This window comes from Heloderma suspectum, chromosome 2 (genome assembly GCF_057233095.1).
Source record: "Heloderma suspectum isolate Gila_16-S chromosome 2, 16-S_ref, whole genome shotgun sequence".
Taxonomy (NCBI): Eukaryota; Metazoa; Chordata; class Lepidosauria; order Squamata; family Helodermatidae; genus Heloderma; species Heloderma suspectum.
In genome coordinates, this window is record NC_139459.1 from 290,890,395 (window position 1) to 290,911,054 (window position 20,660).

At 41.1% G+C, this 20,660-nt stretch overlaps 1 protein-coding gene across 2 annotated transcripts in view; it reads left to right on the plus strand.

Annotated features, from left to right (window-relative positions):
* SLC6A1 (solute carrier family 6 member 1) overlaps nt 1-20,660 on the plus strand; it is a 136,083-nt gene that overhangs the window by 108,176 nt on the left and 7,247 nt on the right. The window contains exons 5-13 of one of the 2 annotated variants that reach the window (XM_084832464.1): nt 627-736; nt 851-983; nt 1,539-1,673; nt 1,823-1,926; nt 2,780-2,904; nt 4,073-4,185; nt 11,442-11,573; nt 12,460-12,562; nt 16,197-16,451. In XM_084832464.1, the coding sequence (XP_084688590.1) occupies nt 627-736; nt 851-983; nt 1,539-1,673; nt 1,823-1,926; nt 2,780-2,904; nt 4,073-4,185; nt 11,442-11,573; nt 12,460-12,562; nt 16,197-16,381 (1,140 nt within the window). In that variant the 3' untranslated portion in view covers nt 16,382-16,451. Of the gene's footprint in view, nt 1-626; nt 737-850; nt 984-1,538; nt 1,674-1,822; nt 1,927-2,779; nt 2,905-4,072; nt 4,186-11,441; nt 11,574-12,459; nt 12,563-16,196; nt 16,452-20,660 lie in introns of those variants that run through there. The other variant, XM_084832465.1, reaches the window with a different exon arrangement.

Genomic DNA, 20,660 nt, shown 5'->3' on the forward strand with positions numbered 1-20,660 from the left:
CTCACACATCCTTAATTACATTTTGGATGTCAGACCTACACTTACAAAAAGTGTATTTGTAAATTCTGTGAGAACAAGAATTCCTTGCCCTCAGAGAAGCCCTCTGCATGAGTCACTGTTTCTCCAATTACAGTACAGCCAATACTCTCTCACACAAACACCATTGATACACACCACTGCTACACACACACACACCCCAATCACACCTTTCATACACACGCACTGGCAAAGAGGGAGCTACTCATTCAGGATCTGCTGCTTCAAGTCATCACATGAGTCACTGTTCTGGGTGTACCTCTGAAGACTGGCAATTCTGCTGCCCCTAGATCAGAAGACGTCCTTCCTTTCCCTTAATGCAACATATTCTTTGTGTCTTCAGAAGTCTCCGTAGTGTAAGGAAACCTAAGAACATTTAAGAGACATAGCTGCAACAAAATCATATTACTTGGAGAAACAAGTGTGATGTTCCTGGGGAAGATTAATCTGTTGAAAAACTGAAACTAAATTAATTTCCACATTGGCCATCATTTCTAGAAAAGCAGATATACCTTAGGTTATGTTGGCTTATAAAACATTGATGTTTTTATTCTTCTCTCCCCACTCCCCATCCCTACCTTTTTAATTAGAATCTTCCATGGAGACACTGTGATAACACCTGGAACACGGACCACTGTTTTTCAAATTACAGTATAGCAAATACCACCAACATGACAAGTGCTGTTCTGGAATTCTGGGAGTAAGCCAAGAAGGATATTTTTCTCATTCCTATGAATATGTGTAGTTATTTTCTTGCTATGTGTACAAAACCAGCTAAATTACAGATATTCATACATTTCTTCTTTGATTTCAGACGTAATATGCACCAAATGACAGATGGACTAGAAAAACCAGGCCAGATCCGTTGGCCATTAGCAATTACTCTAGCAATTGCGTGGATTTTAGTGTATTTTTGCATCTGGAAGGGGGTAGGCTGGACGGGAAAGGTAAGAATATCTTTTGCAAACCCAAGCACTGCAGTCGAATTGTTAGTATTCTAACAATTTATTTATCAAAATACATAGTCTTGCTGATTACATCCTTACAAGTGATTTACTATATACTATAAATGCTATTCTTTTTTTACCATTTGAATACCTCTGTAAATAAAATTTAAATACTATATATGGATTGGTTTTTATTGCTATACAAATTGAAATTTTAATTACTTGAGCTATGCAAGATTTGTATTGTTACAAATGCAGGCATTTAACATGAGTAAAAATCATAAAATCAAAAATGACAAGTTGAAGCGGCAGACCAAAAAACTGATATCTGAGCATGGAGCTGTTTAGCATTGCACATTAGTGAGTGGAAATTCTGAGACCATGTACCTAGCATGCAAGAAGGAAGAGCAGAATACTATCGCATCTCTCTCAGCTTTCATGACAACAAACTGGATTTAGTACCCTCTATGTTCCTTAAGCCCAATGTTAAATTTACTCAGAGAGAATTCTACCTGGCCATTGTTTCCAAAACTATTTCATTTTTTTTGGTATTAGGTGGTATACTTCTCTGCTACATATCCATATATCATGTTGCTTATCTTGTTCTTCCGTGGAGTAACATTACCCGGAGCAAAAGAAGGCATTTTATTCTATGTAACTCCTAAGTTTGAGAAGCTCTCAGACTCTGAGGTAAGCTTTCCAGTTTTGTAACCTCAATAACCATATTTTTGTTGTTGTTGATGTTAGCATTTGTTATTATTAGCCTAGCAATACCTTTGCAATTATATACAAGCCACCAATCCTAAGCTTATAGGCATGTATTTGTCCTTTATAATTAGGTTTGGCTGGATGCTGCCACACAGATCTTTTTCTCCTATGGTTTGGGTCTTGGTTCACTGATTGCTCTTGGAAGTTACAACCCTTTCAACAACAATGTATACAGGTAAAACAACTACAATTCTCTAGTAGCCTACAATTCCAGAACTATAGATATAGAAAAATTGATCCAGTGTACAGAGTTCCTGAGAAGTCTAAATGGAATGAACCTCTCCGGTTAAACACAGGGAACCAGAAATTGCCCATGTTCCTCCCATACTAAAGTCAGAGTGGCAGATGTATTGTTCAAGGAGAGGCCCTACCTATAACACTGGGACTTCTAGATGAGGTGCAAGGTGGAAATTATCCATCCTTCTAATGCCAAATTTGGATAGTCTGGTGCCTATCAGTTTGGAAACAAAACAGGTCAATCTGAAAACAAAGTAGTTGTTTCTGCATACTTGGGGGACTCCCAGATATTCAGAAGTATTCATTTGTAAATTAAAAGAACAATACATTTTCAAAAAATTGCCCAATAAGGGCCCATGTTTGGTGGCTTCCAGGACCTATGGAATGCTGAAGGTGTCAGTTGATGGGGGAAAGAATATGGAAGAGGGAGGTCTGCTTGATATCCTAAATTGGTCTGCATGAGCCCCTGACTGCTGATAGTTTCCAATACAGTGTCTGTTCCTGGGTGAGATTCATTCAGCCACCCATATCAATATGATATATGATGTAAACTGTATACAGCATCTTTAGATACAAACCATAATAAGAGACAGATAAAATAATGGATCATTTTTCAAATGGAGAACAACAACTGGAGATTTTCTTCTTTAACCAAAACAGTTAACCTTACAAATTCATAGTTATAATCCAGTGTCAATAGGATTTATCTATTATAGATAAAATAATCTATCCTGCCAGTGGGAGTGCGATTAAAACACCTGATTCCTCTACTCTCTCTTTTTCCTCCCTAGGGATTCCATCATAGTGTGCTGCATAAACTCTTGCACAAGCATGTTTGCTGGTTTTGTTATCTTCTCCATTGTTGGATTTATGGCTCACGTCACCAAACGTCCTATTGAAGATGTTGCAAAATCAGGTGTGCTACCTCTTAACAGTTGCAGTATATTATTGTTTCAGTAGCTAGTACTTGGAGAAATTAACTCTGTCTAAACACTGCTAGTCTCACCTAATATTTCACTGTCCAGTAGTCCTTTGTCCAGCCAACTGAAAATGAGATGACCCAATCCTTTGATCTGGGAAGGTCAAAGAGTGCTGTCCTCACAATTCTAGTAGACTGGTTGCTTGCTTTTACCACAACAGCAGTGATTGGTCTGAATGTCCTTAGGAAGTTGTGGCATTCCAGCCTCTTACCAGTGAGAATTCCTCTTCACTAATGCCTTTACCACAGCAGGCAATACCTTCCCTTTGCCCACACACATACAGTAACACTGCCACCAGGACCTTTAGGCCCAGGTCCAACCCTTTTTACTCTGTTCTTGAGCTGTGAGGACACACTTTATTATAACCTGTATTATTCCCTTAACCCTTACGTAGCCAAGAGCAGAAGGCATAGGATTTTATTTAAAAAAATAAATATTTATTCATTATAACATTAAGATGTTCAACAGTAAATCAGTAACTTTTAAAGCTTCTATCTATGTATATCCTCTCGTACACAAATTCTAATCACTCTGTCTCCTCAGACCCTCTTCAATTTAACTCTTTACAGACCTAACATAAATCCCATCTCTCACACCACCCCCCTCTGTCTGATCTATTCCTTAACAAACCCTATCTGACTCACACAAGCACAGCACCCATCTTATATATCACACACACCCTTCACTCACTCAGCCAATCATCTCCCATATGCTAAGACACCATTCCTCCTGTCACTCATCCCGCTCTCACTCTAGATATACTCACCATGAAATTCAGAGTCAATAACAGGAATACATATCTATGACTACAACTCATAATATACATACGTGTAACGTCACAGGAGTCTTTGACATTGATTTCAATGATAATTCTATTTTGATCCATATGGTTCTATTTTTGTCTTGGATTTTACATATCAAAGAGTTTACATACCTCTAGCTGCTGCTGTCAATCCTGATCAGCGGCTCTTTCATCTTTATTGTTTTTATACTTTGAAAAAAGGTATACAGATTATAATAAAAAGATCAGTAAATTTGTAATACAAACTAGGACACTAGAGCTTGCATGAATCACTAAATTAACAATACATGCATTTTTGCCAGGTCCTGGGCTTGCATTTTTAGCCTATCCAGAAGCAGTGACGCAACTTCCTGTATCTCCATTGTGGGCAGTACTGTTCTTCTCCATGTTGCTTATGCTTGGAATTGACAGTCAGGTAATACAGATGCAGTGTTTTTTAAAAATAATTATTATGGAAGACAAGTCTTCAACAGTTCATGATATGTTTTTGTCAACACAAGACATTTATCACTGTAAAATGTCAGCTAATGTCTATAAAATACAGAGGCTGCCAGCAGAACCAAACATATTGGTCTAGAACCAAACATATTGGCCTAGAACCAAACATATTGGCCTAGTTCTGATGTAACATTTCCAGTCCAATAAACCATGGTTTGTTGGAGTAGGAACAAGTAATGAATTTAAGTGCTCCCCTTTCCTCACCCTCTTTAAGTGCTCCCCTTTCCTCATCCTCTTGTGTACCCAGCTTCAGAAGAGAGTTTATGGTTTCTTAAACCACAATTTCCCTGTGATGTCCAACCAAGGAAACTTTGGTTTAAGCTCTCCTTAAAAACCAGGATGTCAAACTGTGTAGGGAGAATTTAAACATTCCCAGTTTGGACATCACCAACAAACTGTGGTTTAACAAACCAGGAAGTCTCCTCTGAAGCCAACACATGGAAAAAGAACAGAAAGGGAGGGAAGAAGGAGGAGCACTTGAGTGTGTAGCTCATTCCTGTTACCACAAATTCAGTACAGAAACGCTATGGCCTCATTTGGGCCATAGCACATAGCACTTAGAGTTATGTGAAAGAGCCTTCGGCTCATGCACTCCCCTGACCTTCAGCATAGCTGGATTTCCTTCCATTTTCTCTCCATTTTCAATCAACAGCAATTTAACCTTATATCCAAACCCTAAACTATGGTTAATCTTAACTATAATTTATTGAAATAAGCCAACTTCATAAACCAAAGTTTGAAGGTGGCCTCTTGAGTTTAAATGCGATATGGGGCAATGCATGAGTTTAAGAACTTCTTTCTAAATGTGGCCAAACCATTTCTTCTGAAGAATTCAATAAATGCATATGCAGTTCTGAAGAAATTGGGATAATCAGTAGGTTCAGATAACCAATTTCAGAAAACTCTGTTGCACAGAACAAACTCAAGAGGCATGGAAAAACTAATAACACCAAATACATGGGAACAAATTGCAGAGAGCTGCTGTAGTGATAAACAGAAAAGGATATGGTTTCAACTGCCAAAGGAATTTAAAATGACCATTTCAAGTACTTGGAAGGTTGTCACAGAGAAGAAGGCCAGGATCTCTTCTTGATCATCCCAGAGTGCAGGACACGGAATAATGGGCTCAAGTTACAGGAAGCCAGATTCCGGCTGAACATCAGGAAAAACTTCCTGACTGTAAGAGCAATACGACAATGGAACCAATAACCTGGGGAGGAGGTGGGCAATCCCACACTGGAGGCCTTCAAGACGAGGCTGGACAGCCATTTGTCAGGGATGCTCTGACTTGGATTCCTGCATTGAGCAGGGGGTTGGACTCGATGGCCTTGTAGGCCCCTTCCAACCCTACTATTCTATGATTCTATGATTCTATGATCTTCATCCTTTGTAAACTGAAGGAAAATAGACAGCCAGTACATATATTAAAATAATATTCGAACCTAGGCAATATAGAGCCTTGTATTTTCTTTTTTTATCTAAAGGGATTATGTGGAAATAAAAGTCTCTGAGTCCAACAAATGCATAAGGTTGCCAGACAGAAGTGACAACTGCAGTTTTCCCCTTTATAGTATTGCAGTGGTGAAAGATGTATCTGCTAAAATTCTCTCTTGCATAAAGGCATAGGCATTGGGTTCTGTTCTGAAGGCAGCAGTTCTAAGTAAGAGCAGTCTGGTAGATTCTCAGGAGGTTAATTTTACTGAAGACACCAAAATGAGAGATGAGGGCAGGGGGAGCTGTCAAAAATGTCTACTCCTGAGAGCAATACTGCTACCATGAATATGATACAGTCTAAATAGCTCTTTTAAAAAAAATTCTGATCTTTCCTGCACTTGGGACCTTCAGGGGAAAGGAATGCACAACAGAATCAAACCTGTTCATAGCAGGAGAGCAGACTTAATATTCAGCTATACCCAAATCTGTTAATCACAGCAGTTTAATCTTAGTACAAGGAAGAGGATGGACAAATGAAATTCCCCTATGCACTAGGAAGACAAATGAAGGGACTTCTCTCTGCTCTTGGCTCTTTACCAGTTATAGCATTACAGTACCAATAGCACTTGGATTGTGGTATTCATAAATTTAATACTGTTTTTAAAATGTGTTTGCATTATTTATTATAATTTGGAATCCAGTAACATACATCTCTCACTGGTTTTTGTTACTCTAAGTGTTTTTGGTTCGTGAAAACAGCACAGGAGCCTTTGCCATTCTTTTTCTCTCAACCACACTGAGAACAGGACTAAAGCCTCTCCTCACCTGAACCAAAGATCATCCTTAAGACTGCTATCTCCCGCTCAGGAAAGTAGAATTGGCACAAGCATTCTAAAATAGATATCAAAAATATCTCAAGAAGCATTTCTTGTAATATTTCTTTAATTTCTTTCATGCTGTGCTTGTGAGTTAGTATGAGGTTCTTTCGTGTGAACCATCCCCTTCAAGATAGTTTAGACCCCAAAATAAGTGTGCATATTGCTTCAAATGGGCAGTAGGATATTATCCTTTCTTATGAGTTGCTGTTACAGTAGCACAAATTTCTTCACCCTGACTGTTGATCTTACCAAACATTGTGAAGGTTGACCTCCATGTCCCCATTTACTGTATAGGTGAAGGACTTATTCCCTATTTCATTACATCCCCTGATTGCCCTGGATTCTTTCCCCCAGTGTCCTATGTAACAAGGAAAGGAACTGACTTTACCCTCACCTCATCATCAATATCAGTTCCATTCATCTATAGAGTCCTTAGTCCTCCTTATTAGTAGTTTAGGTACTGGGCTTATTACATGGATGCTCTCTCAAGCCAGGCTGTTCTTGACATCAACACAAGCCGCTTTCTTACTAATGACAACTCAGCTTCTGTCTTCAGCCATACAGAGCATTTCCATTTCCTCAGTTCGCTTATAGAGGAAGCAGTGGTAGGGGTGGGGGTGCTAGCAGGTTGCCCATATGCCAGCATGAGTGTACCATATTACATCTGGCTGGGCCATTCACAAAGTGGAGCCACTGTGTCCCATGGTACAGCTGTTATTTCTCCACGCTTTTATGTATTAAAGCTTTAAATGTTCATATTGCCTTCTGGTTTATATATAAGACTGACTTTGAAACCTTTAATTAACATTGCACTAATGAAGGCAATGCATCATGAGAAATACTGGGTTGGATGAATCACAGGTCGGAATTAAGATTGCCGGGAGAATTATCAACAACCTCAGATACGCAGATGATACCACCCTAATGGCAGGAAGTGAAGAGGATCTAAAGAGCCTCTTGTTGAGGGTGAAAGAGGAGAGTGCAAAAGCTGGTTTGAAACTCAACATTAAAAAAACGAAGATCATGGCATCTGGCCCCATCACTTCCTGGCATATGGAAGGGGAAGAAATGGAAGCAGTGACAGATTTTACTTTCTTGGGCTCCAAGATCACCGCAGACCATGACTGTAGCCATGAAATTAAAAGACGCTTGCTCCTTGGGAGGAAAGCTATGGCAAACCTAGACAGCATAGTAAGAAGCAGAGACATCGCCTTGCCGACAAAGGTCCGTCTAATCAAAGCTATGGTTTTCCCAGTAGTAACGTATGGCTGTGAGAGCTGGACGATAAGGAAGGCTGAGCGCCGAAGAATTGATGCTTTCGAACTGTGGTGCTGCAGAAGACTCTTACGAGTCCCCTGGACTGCAAGGAGGTCAAATCAGTCAATCCTAAAGGAAATCAACCCTGACTGCTCATTGGAAGGACAGATACTGAACTGAAGCTCAAATATTTTGGCCACCTAATGTGAAGAGAAAACTCTCTGGAAAAGACCCTGATGCTGGGAAAGACTGAAGGCAAAAGGAGAAGGGGACGGCAGAGGATGAGATGGCTAGATAGCATCACTGATGCAATGAATATGGACTTGAGCACGCTCCGGGATAATGTGCAGGACAGGAAGGCCTGGCGTGCTATGGTCCATGGGGTCACGAAGAGTCGGACACGACTGAACGACTGAACAACAACAAATGAAGGCAAGATGGTTGCATTTTGAGTGTGGGAGTCTCAGCTTCATATAATGAACAGTTCATCCATGAAATTCACTGGGTGGCAGGTCATAGATCTAACCTACATCTCAGGGGAAGTGAAAAGTTAAAATATGGAATTTTTGCAAATCTCCTTTATTCACAAAGAACAGAGTGATAGAAAGAAACCCAGATATAATAATTGGTGCAAACTTGATTCAAACTTGAATTTTCATGGCCCAGCTTACTTTAGGATTTTGCTGAGAGTATATACACAGTACATAAGCAGCAACAATAGCTATTTCATAATGGGACTGAAAATAAACTAAAGACTTCCTTTTGTTCATCTTTCATGAAGCCTAAAGTTCTTTTTTTAATGAAGAAAAAAGAAGAAAAAGAACATTAATCATTCATTCTGAGGAAACTGCTGTGAATTTAATTGGGTCAAACATATTCTTAACTTTAGGCTAATGAAATAGTTGAGAAAAGTAGCCTAGGACTTTTTCATACTAAGGGCTTTCAGGATTATTTTGTTGTTCTTGTTGATCTCTCCATTGGTTTCATAGTATAATTTGAAATGTTCCCACTCTAGTATCACCACAGGAATACCGCCCCAAAATGGTCTCGTCGTGCTATATCATCCTCAGCCTAGCTGTAACATGTTAAATGCATGCTTACTGTCATGTTGCCTGTCTTAACATTCTTTCAATTGGCAATTTGATGGCATAATGCCACATGCTAAGTAGGTGGTGGTGCAGGAAGCATTCATTTACCTTAAGGAAACAGCTTTAAGTTGTACCTGCATGTTAAATAAAGTGTTTACAGTGACCGTAAAAAGAAACTTAGTTACCCACTTAACCATGCACGGGAGCTCTGCCTGTGGATCAGAGTGCACAAGGAACTGTAAATCAGGTTGAATATATTTAATAAACTGAGGTCTAGATTTAATTAATTAATTAACAAGCACCGCCCCAGAGATTTACATAACAACGCAAACATTTAAAAACCAACAAAATTAAAACCTGAACCCTACAATCAAAAGAAGTACACTTAAAAGCATCACTTAAAATCACTAAACGCCGAGGAGAACAAAAATATTTTCAAATAGGACTAAATGCCTCAGCAGGAGTAAGTTAGTTTAATTATAGTTAGTCCAGAGAGCTGTCCCACATTACACCAAAGAAAGATAATGCCCTTCCGATTTTTATTGGTATATTTTAATATAGTCATAAACGTTGTTCTGCAAATAATCCAGCTACAGTCAGGGCCAGAAATATTGGAACAAGGATAACTGTTTTGGCAGTTAGCCTCTGTACACCACCACATTGAAGTTGAAAGGAAACACACCCAGATGGGAGCAATGTCAAGGCTTTCAGCTGTAATTCAAGGGGTTTGACAAAAGTGGGGCACTAACCATTCAGGAAGGACAGCCAGTGGCATACACACTCACCCATCATTGGTGGCTCATAAGTAATAGAACGAATAGCTGACAAGCAGCTGCATGGCCAGGTGTGGCCTGTTTCCTGGGTACCCCATGACCAATCAAACAGTTAAAAGGCCTGGAGGTGGTTCTGGGTGTTACATTTACATTTGGTAGCTGTTCACTGGCACTCCCAACATGAGGTCCAAAGGGGAGTCCATGCGAGTGAAGGAGGCCATCATTAGGCTGAGGAAACAACATAAACCCATCAGAGAGATAGCAAAAACAGTGGGAGTGGCCAACACAACAGTTTGGAACATCTTGAAAAAGAAGGAATTAACTGGCAAGCTCAGCAACAGCAAAAGGCCTGGAAGACCACGGAAGACAACTAAAGTGGATGACCACAGAATTCTGCTCATAGTGAAGAGAACCCTTTCACAACATCTAGCCAGGTCAAGGATGCTCTTGTGGAGGTAGGCGTGTCATTGTCAACATCTACAGTCAAGAGACGGCTTTATGAATGTAAATACAGAGGCTTCACAACAAGGTGCAAACCACTGGTAACACTCAAGAACAGACAGGCCAGATGAGCCTTTGCCAGCAAACACCTAAAAAAGCCTGCCCAGTTCTGGAATAAGATTCTTTGGACTGATGAAACCAAGATTAACTTGTACCAGAATGATGGGAAGAGAAATGTATGGAGAAGGAAAGGAACAGCTCATGATCCAAAGCATACCACATCATCTGTCAAACATGGTGGAGGCAGTGTTATGGCATGGGCATGTATGGCTGCCAATGGAACCGGGTCCCTGGTGCTTATTGATGACCTGACTACTGATAAAAGCAGCAGGATGAATTCTGAAGTGTATAGGGCTATACTGTCTGCTCAGATTCAGCTGAATGCTGCCAAACTCATAGGACGCCGATTCATATTGCAGATGGATAATGACCCAAAACATACAGCAAAAGCTATCCAAGAGCTTCTGAAGGCAAAGAAGTGAGATGTTCTTCAATGGCCAAGTCAGTCACCTGATCTCAACCCAATAGAGCATGCTTTTCACTTACTGAAGACAAGACTGAAGGCAGAAAGACCCACAAACAAGCAGCAGCTGAAGGCAGCTGCAGTCAAGGCCTGGCAAAGCATCTCGAGGGAGGAAATTCAGCATTTGGTCATGTCCATGGGTTCCAGACTTCAGGCAGTCATTGACTGCAAAGGATTTTCATCCAGGTATTAAAGGCGATCCTTAAGTTTGGAATGATGTTGGTTTGTTCTGTTACGTATGAGCCACCAATGATGTGTGTGTGTGTATGCCACTGGCTGTCCTTCCTGAATGGTTAGTGCCCCACTTTTGTCAAACCCCTTGAATTACAGCTGAAAGCCCTGACTTTGCTCCCATCTGGGTGTGTTTCCTTTCTACTTCAACGTGGTGGTATACAGAGGCCAACTGCCAAAACAGTTATCCTTGTTCCAGTATTTCTGGCCCTGACTGTATGTTTTAATGTAGGATCAGAATGTAAACGTTATACCATTACTCATGCAGTGAGCCAACCTGAGTTTTATCAAAGTATGTGAGAACTGGGCATATTGGTCAGCCCTGTTCCTATTGTTCAGCTGTACATTCAACTAATAATCTACACCACCAAAAAGCTTTTTGGACTCTACCCAATTGGAGAAAAGTTTGGATAAAGCAGAATGTTAGGATATAGCTGAACTGAATGTTGTTGGCTTGATTTGTATGTAACCTCTAATTCCACTTTCAGTTCTGTACCGTTGAAGGATTCATAACAGCTCTAGTGGATGAATTTCCAAAGTTGTTACGCAGTCGAAGAGAAATTTTCATTGCTGTTGTGTGCATTATTTCCTATCTAATAGGACTGTCCAATATTACTCAGGTAAGTAATATATCAGGGGTTTATTATCCCTAATTTATTATGGTTACATTTTCTACTAAACAGAGTTAAGAATTATAGTTCTCTCTAGTATGCCTATGGGGAGAAAGGAGAGATTTCAACTTTTCCCAAGCTTTTAAATGTTGATATCTTCTAAAGAATTTGAGATTAACACAGTGGATGAGCATAATACTGATATTTGCAGGGATGTTTCATGGCTTAATGCCATGCTTAAACCTTCAGCTTATTTGATTAATTTCCAGCCAATGAGAATTGCATCTTGTTTTGGTAATTCTCACACATCCTTGGACAGAAGAACCACATACAGACTTTGTTATCATCAATAGCCAATAGTTTTCATGAAGTTGTTCAACTCAACAACAGTATATGTTGTATGTAGTATGGAATGTCAGTCAATCATGCTTAATTGCAGAAGCCAAAAGCCATGACAACTTTTTTTTTAATTTATTAAACACATCATAGAATAAATTTCTCTAGGTATTGTATGCTATAAATTACAACAAAAACAATAAAATATGTATTATGACTTAAAGACATGAAATATGTAGTATGGAACGTATTTTTGCACAGAGGCAAGACATCTGCAAGTTTATTATTCCTTCAGTATCCATTATGTGTCTCATTTGTTTAGCTTAAGAGCCATCATCACAGTTTGTGTGTGTGTATGTATGCACACATCAGGGATATTTGTTGTATGGTCCCAAACGTCACAGTTACGCCAGGATAAGTAGTCAATGAATACTCACAGACCTAGATATTAAATAATGCAAACAGAACTGAAATGGGAAGGTAAATTTAATGTTAAGGTTAATAGGGAAGGAAATCTTAAATCAAGTGTGATGAACTGAACACATCTTATACATTGCAGGGTGGACTATATGTGTTCAAGCTTTTCGACTATTACTCTGCGAGTGGAATGAGTCTCTTATTTCTTGTGTTTTTTGAGTGTATCTCCATATCCTGGTGCTATGGTATGTGATGTTTTAGTATTTTTAAAATTTATGAAAACAAGTAATGAGACTGTATTCTAGTCCCCACTCAGCCATGGAAGCTCACTGGATGACTTTGGGCCAGTCAAAGACTCTCAGCCCAACCCACCTCACAGGGTTGTTGTTGTGAGGAAAAAATGGAGAGGAGGAGGATAATGTAAGCCGCCTTGGGTTCCTTGCAAGAGGAAAAAAGGCGGGGTATAAATGCAATAAATAAATAAATAATAAATAAATAAATAAATAATAAATATAAGTTATATAAAGGATCCACCAGATAAAAAGAAGTAAATACTGAGCAAAATCCAAGTTGCCACTAGATGATGTACCAGCATAAGCGACTTCTGGCCAAGGATGGCCCTCCCATGAAGAGGGGTGAAGCTCCTGCCTCAGGCAGTGGAGTGGGAGAAGCATCAAACTGCATGCTCATGGGCACCTCCTCCCCCACCCTGCCAGGAGGACCTGTCGCTGCCACACCCCCACCATTTGCTGCTGTTGTCACCGCAATATCTCCCACCCCACTCCCCCCACCTACCACACTGCTATTGCCATTGCCATTATCACCATGGCTGCTGCCCTGCTCTGTGGATCCTCTTAGAGCAAGCCGGCAGGCAGCCGAGCTCTCTGAAGAGTGCATCGGCTGGGAAAGTGGCCAGTGCACTCTGCAGAGGGTTGGCCACGCCCAGATGCCTGGCTCTGAGGGATCCTTCCTTCGAATCAGGCACTGTGGGAGGGGGGATGTCCCTGGCAAGATCACCCAGAGTACAGGCGATCTCCAGGAACACCCCCTCCCACAATGCCTGGCTGTGAGGAAGGACCCCTTGAGCCAGGCATTTGGGCATGGCTGCCTCTCTGAAAAGCCACGCCAGCCACTTTGCTGGCCAGCTTGGTTCTTCACAGAGCTCATCCACCCTGCAGAGTGGGCAGTGGCGGCAGCAACGGCAATGTGGTAGGTAGGTAGGGGGATAGAGAGGCGAGGAGGAGGGAGACAGGGTGGGTGGGCAATGGGAGGAGAGAGGCAGACCGGGTGGGTGGGGGAAGGGAGAGAGATGGGGGAAGAAGGAGACAGACGGGGGTCAGGGAGAGGAGGAAGCGGTCAGGAGCCGTGGCGGCCAGTGGCGGCACGTGTCCTGTCCTGCGTTGGGTGGCGGGAGAGTTTGCGCCAGTGCTGCCACTAGTGCAACACCAATGACATTAGCTGGTGCTACAGGTGTTCCAGGCAAACCCATCACACCAGCTAACACTACTGCTGTTGTGCTAGAAGTTGATTAATGTTGGCGCAATGTAATTTACATTAGTGCCAGTGTCAACTGGGATACTGCCCATTATGTTTACCTAAAATTGATTTTTTTAATTGTCTGTAATGGCCACATTTTTCTTAGCAGATGCCCAGAGTATTTAAGGCAACTTTTGCCATCCCAGCTGTTGAAGTGGGGGAGGGTTTTTTTTAAGTACTACTTTCATTAGCATGGATGGCATCCTCTTTCCATGGAATGTATGAGGTGGGAATAGCGTTGCCCTATGTGCTTGCGTGTGTGTGTGTGTACGAGGATCGTTTTATAGTGTGGTATAGCCTGTTATTATTCGTTTAACTAGACTTACAGCATATTAGAAAAAATGAATAATAACTTAAATAACTCCAGTTCTCTTCAAAGTACTACATGTCAAACAGGTTGCTGTAGGAGAACCTTCCCTTGGTTTCGTTTGGTTTAAAGGTTTACGAGCATTCCCTTGCTTGAGTGTTCAACAGAGAAAAGCTCCACTTCTTGAAAAGTGAACAAATTATTAAATAGTTTAAAACTGTATGAATATTTACAAAGTAGTGATGAGGAAGTATGCGGCCACACCATCCAATAAGTGCCCGCAACGTACTGTGGAACATTATAATAATGTATGGGCTACCCATGTGCTGGATGTGAAACCTTCCATGGAGACAGAATCTGGCTCCAAGCCGATCAAAGTAGGGGTGTGTCCACTTGGTATCTATTGTACTGTAATGTTTAAAAGAGCATATTTCATAATTTAGAAATTAAACCTGTTCTTTACTCAATCCTATATAAAATAGTTAATTTTTTTAAGGAAATGAAAATTATGAATACTGCATAACCCTACTGTTGTTGCAACCCTATAAGGTTATATAATTTGCCATATCAGTTTGCAATTTAATGGTTTAGTCCTAAATTGAATGGTATGGACCATATATAGGATGAAATGGAACCATGGCTGCAGTCCCAGACATGAACTGCTTAAATCCCATTAAAGCAGCTTAACTGTACACAAGGATTGAGCCTGGATCATTATAATGAGCTGCAAAATTATTATTCTACAGACAAAAAGCAACATAGTAAAGATTCTATGGGTTGCTTTCAGATGCAGAGCATCCATAAAAGGCCTAAAAACATATATTTCAGTTATCTACCTTAATGTCTTCAAAGGAGCCATTTCAGATCAGTTCCATAAGACCTTTAGTACGGGAGCAATCTTATGGCTGCTAGACAGCAGCTAGACGGCCATAGGATATCTGGTTTTCCGGTAACTGTCCTCAGAGTCCGCACTCCAAGGTCGATTCCTGGAGAACTGACTTCCCCCTACTTCCGGCTGCCTTGGAGGCAGCATGGAACAGCCCCATCCTCCATGCTCACAAGAGGAGTGCAGAGCAGCCAAAACGGGGCGTTCTGGGGTGGGTGGAAATGCCTGTACAACACATCCAGTGTGTCATACAACAGCCTCCTCCTCCACTCGGCCCTCCCACAGCTAGACAATGGCAATCGGCTGTCTAGCCAAAAATGCAGGGCAGGAGAAGCACGGAGGGAACAATCCCCTCCGTGTTTCTCCTGCCCTGCATTGGATAGGCGGTTGCCTCTGAGTTCAGAGGCGGCTGCTATCTGAATAGGATTGCGCCCTAAATCTATTAAATTTTAATGACTCTTTTGTTGACTTCTCTGATTTCTTCACTTCTTTGTTAAAGTATCATAGTGTAGATTATTGCTGGGTATAAATCTAAGCAAAAATCGCTTCAATTCATATGCTACAAAGACTTTTTGTTTAGGAGATTGGCATACCTTTGCCCTGCTTTATGTGTCTTTCTAGACAGCATTGTATATATATAAGAAAGGCAAAGGTGTCAACAGTACCTGATGTGGGATGCAGACAACATTCCCCCTTCTAACGCTGCTGGTCCTGGGAAACTGCATTTTCCCTGCACTCAACCCACAATGTTAAGTCAAGGGAAAAATACAATTCTGTAATCACCCCTATAACAAGAACTAATGGTATAATGGCTATTTGGATGGCTGTTCTTCACATCCTCCCTCTTCCATAGGCTGTGTGTTCCATTTCTCAGTGCTAAAATCCACCACCACCACCACCCACTACTAATCTTGTTATTCCCCTTCAGCAAGGCTGGCCCCTGGCAACAAGGCTACCTCCATCTTTTCATTACCTGGGGACTGAGCTATAGAACCACTGGCACTAGATTGTGGTTGGTAAGACCTTTGGGAGATAATCTGGAAAGGCCTTATGATATATTCAGAAGCCACACACACACACACACACACACACACACACGCACACATTCATTATTGGGTTCAACAAACTGACATTTTATTTCTTTTTTTAGGTGTGAACAGATTTTATGACAATATCCAGGAGATGATTGGGTACAGGCCCTGCATCTGGTGGAAGCTCTGCTGGTCTTTCTTTACTCCAATCATTGTGGCAGTAAGAAACAAAATTGTGTTACAGTATGAAAGATATTATACAACCTTACAGAGCAGGATACAGTTATGCACACTCATTTTTTAATGTCCTGCTTTCTATCATTTTCTTGGTGTTACTCATATAACATTCAAACTCAAAATAAATTATTTAAAGCAAGATTAAAGGTCATGTGCTAATTTTTGAGTGCCCTGAATTTGAATATTCACAATAACTCTAAAAGTATTGCATCTTCACTGCCATTAGTACCACAGAGTAGACTCTTAAGATGAGATATTACTTGTGGTCAGTTGCATTTACTTTGAGATCTTCCAGGTTTGACAAGTTCAGCTCCCTGATATCACAAATTATGTCTTTTTAAAAATTTGTTTTCTGTGAAGTCATCTGAACTCTCATTGCTGTATTTGTAAAGTTCACATTAAAAATGTCAAGTTTTTAATATATTCACACTTGAAGGCGTGGCTGGTGCCTCTAAAAAGTCCCACTCATCTTGCCAAGCAACTCCCACCACAATAGCTCATCTCCACCTCCATGCTTCTCCTAATGGTTCTGTCCACCTTCTTATCAATTAATGATAGCTAAATGGAAGTTTAGTGTGTTGCTCAATAGCCAACCAGGCTTTTGCATATACATCAGACTAAAAACAGAAAGAAAGACAGATACATAGTGTCAACATACAAAATCCCCCAGGCTAAATATAATAGGAAAATAAGTAATTATTTAATGAACTGTCAACAACTGACTGCATATTTAAATGATTAAATTAGCTATAATAGCTTAATGGCCAACATTATAATCTGTCAAGATAAAATACTTCCTCTTCCCTAGAGTCAATTTAATAAATTTAGCAGTCTGGCATGTCACAAAACAATCTGTCCCCACCAATAGAAATAAGCTTTGTTTAAAGAGGAGTTATCTCTAGAGCAGCAGTAAGGGGATCAAGGTATAGAGTCCTCAGATCTAGATACAATGAGTCCTCGGATCTAGATACACTTCCAAAAGACAGTGAACCATCTGGCATCCAACTGGATAATGTCTGTTCATCTTAAATTGGCCAGTAGAGCATCCCTTTACCTCCATTAACTACAAGGTGTTTAATCTGCATTTAGTTAAGAGCCATTTAAACTCATATAGGCAGATAAAAGACAAATATGGGGGCAATTTCCCAGGAAGGGCTATAAAATTTTTATACAGCATGGCAGAACAACACTTGGCCACCAGTGCAATAGTAATCTGTAGGTCAGTATCAATCAGATGTCTTGAGATTTCCAGATGGGCACTATCATAGGCCCTTGCAATCAAATAGCCCACTAAGAAACCCAAATTAAAAATGATACTATGCATTTTTGTGGCCCATGATTCTGCTCCCATGTCTTCAAATGCCAGTAAAACAAGAGAAGAGCCTGCTGAAAAATTATCTTAAGCCAAACATGAATAGCTACCTTCTGAACAAATGGCTGAACAAACGGCTGAACAAACGGCTGTCTCCCTTTAGACAATTGCTTTGTGGGTGGATCTAGGAATACCAGGGCTCTAGACAGACATTTATGCTGTTCTGATTCCAGGGCCATGATGAGTATGGGGCCCACACAGGGGCCCCATACAGGAGCTGGGACAGTAATTTGATTTTATATAGCTCAAGCAGGGGCATCACTAACTTCCCACCTGGTCCAGCTGAGAAATGAAAAAGGTGTTAGCAGTTGCATTAGCCACCAGAGCAGTAGCTTTCAAATGAACAGACCAGGATTCAGAATTTTTAAATGTCACACCAAATATTTCTATGAGTCAACCTGCTCCAGCAGCTGGTTATCCAATTTCCATCCTTTTTTCTTCCCAGACACCAGTTTTCATTTTGGAATAGTTAACTTGTAAAAATTCCCTGAACTTGAGGCTCTCAGACGTCTACGCATCCCCAGCTGAGTATATGATAGAAGAATAGCAATGTCAGCATATAATAGAATAGAAACACTCCTTTCTCTTAATCAGAGAGGAAATACTCTTCATCAGAAAAAAAGGAAACTATATCATTAAGATACAAATGAAATAAAAGTGGTGCTAAGAGGTACCCCTTTTGTACTCATTCACAGTAATGGCATCCAATAAAGTGCCACCTGAAATGACTCTGTCATGTATACTAGAGTTATCATACAACTCCTGAATTCTCCTTAACAATCGAAGATCCATATCCAAAAGAGCTAGTTTGTGCCAAAGACGAGGCCATGATATGGAATTGAAAGCAGTCCCCAAATCTACAAAGGCAGAATAAATAGAGTGATGTGATCAGGATGTATATTTCCTTACTATGTGATTCAGGAGGAAACAACTGTTGATCTACTATGGTAGAAACCTGCTTGCTCCTCCAACAAAAGATTTTCTAAGCCCACCCAACTTCTTAACTTATCCAGAGGGTGCCTCACCTATAGCGAAATAGAAATTCCATGTTCAGAGGCATATCAAGGGGACAGGCACTGGGACAAGGCCATCACGTTCATGCTCTACTTCTAAGCTTACACAGGCTGGCCCAGATCCCCCAACTCAATTCCACCTAAATCCTCACCCACAATTAATTATCCCTTATGTTTCTCCTCAATCAAGGGGGAAAAAACCAATTCTGTTTTTGACCTTCATCCTTGCTCATGCAATCCAATTCCCATTTTTTAATTTATAAAATTTATTAGCCACTTTTCATTATAAAATAATCCCAAAGTGGGGTACAAAACCAATAAAGCACAGTAAAATCATACAGCATTAACCAATAAAAGAGTAAAAGAGAATAGAAACACAGCTAACAGTTTACAAGATGCAGCAACACAAATTCAATCAAAAGACAAATAGAGCTTTTTTTGTTGTTATTGTTTATTCGGTCAGTCGCTTCCGACTCTTTGTGACTTCATGGACCAACCCACGCCAGAGCTTCCTGTCAGCCGTCGCCACCCCCAGCTCCCCCAAGGTCGAGTCCATCACCTCCAGAATATCCTCCATCCATCTTGCCCTTGGTCGGCCCCTCTTCCTTTTGCCTTCCACTTTCCCTAGCATCAGCATCTTCTCCAGGGTATCCTGTCTTCTCATGATGTGGCCAAAGTACTTCAGGTTTGCCTAAATAGATCTTTAGTTGGTGCCAAAAGCTAATTGGCAGTGACCATAGATGAGTGAGGAGGGAGTTCCACAGTGCTATCATCTGGACATAACTCTTCAGATAGGAATGGAACCACCATAGCACCATGCCCCAGACTCCCAACCCACAGACCTGGTCCAGAAGGACACCGTGGTCAACACTATCAAAAGCCACTGAGATATCAAGGAGAATCAACAGGTTACACTCCCCTGTCTCTCACCCAATAAAGGGTTACCAAGGCTGATTCAGTACCCAAACCAGCCCTGAACTCTAGACTAGAAAGGTCTAGATAATCTGTTTCTTCCAAGAATGTCTGAAGCTGTGCGGCTACTACGTTCTTGATTAGCTTCCCCAAGAAGTGGTATTAGTGACCATTGACTGAGTGGTAATTATTAAGGGCCTCTGGGTCCAGTATGGGTTTCTTGAGAAGTGGGTGCATCACCACGTCCTTCAAGGCATTGGCAACTCACCCTTCCTGCAGTAACATGTTTGCCACATACTGGACCCACCCGGTCAGTCCCCTCTGACTAGTTTGAATTAGTCGAGAAGGGAAAGACTCAAGCAGGCAGGCAGTTGGACGCACCATTTCAAAAATCTTGTCCACATCGTCAGGCCTCAAAAGTCCACAAAACTGGACCAGCTGGAGCAGTAGACACATCACTTGGATGTGCATCAACTGTGGTGTCCAAGTTGGCACAACATCAAGTGATTTCATCCCCAAAATAACTTGCAAATATGCCACAGCAGGTGGCTGTGGGTGCCAATGCTCCAGTTACTGGGATAGATGTTAAAAGACCTTAAACACACACAAAACAACTCTTCCAGATGACTACTCAAAGATGCAGCAGAAGCAGTGAGAAAGCCCTTCTTTGCTGCTCTCATCACTACATGGTAGGCACAATCATGTGCTGTAGCCTATATTAGATTGTCTTTGTGGAATTTTCTATCACGTACACTCTAGCCTTCATCCAACCTGCCTCATTGCCTGTAGCTCCACTGAAAACTAGGGGACTACCCAGGCTCTACAGCAACAGAGGGGACTTGGGGGTTATCGTGTCAACAGCCCACCTCATCCCGTCATTCTGTCACCTGGAAAATTGCCCAGAGCATTTAGGAATCCTTTGGTTTCCATACCACTCCAGGGGCAAACCATTTTAATAAGTTCCCCACCTCTACAGGTGGGTGAGTTGGCTGTCAGTCCATGGGGTGATGACAAAATTCCCAAGTTTCTGACCACCTCCTTCATGTCCC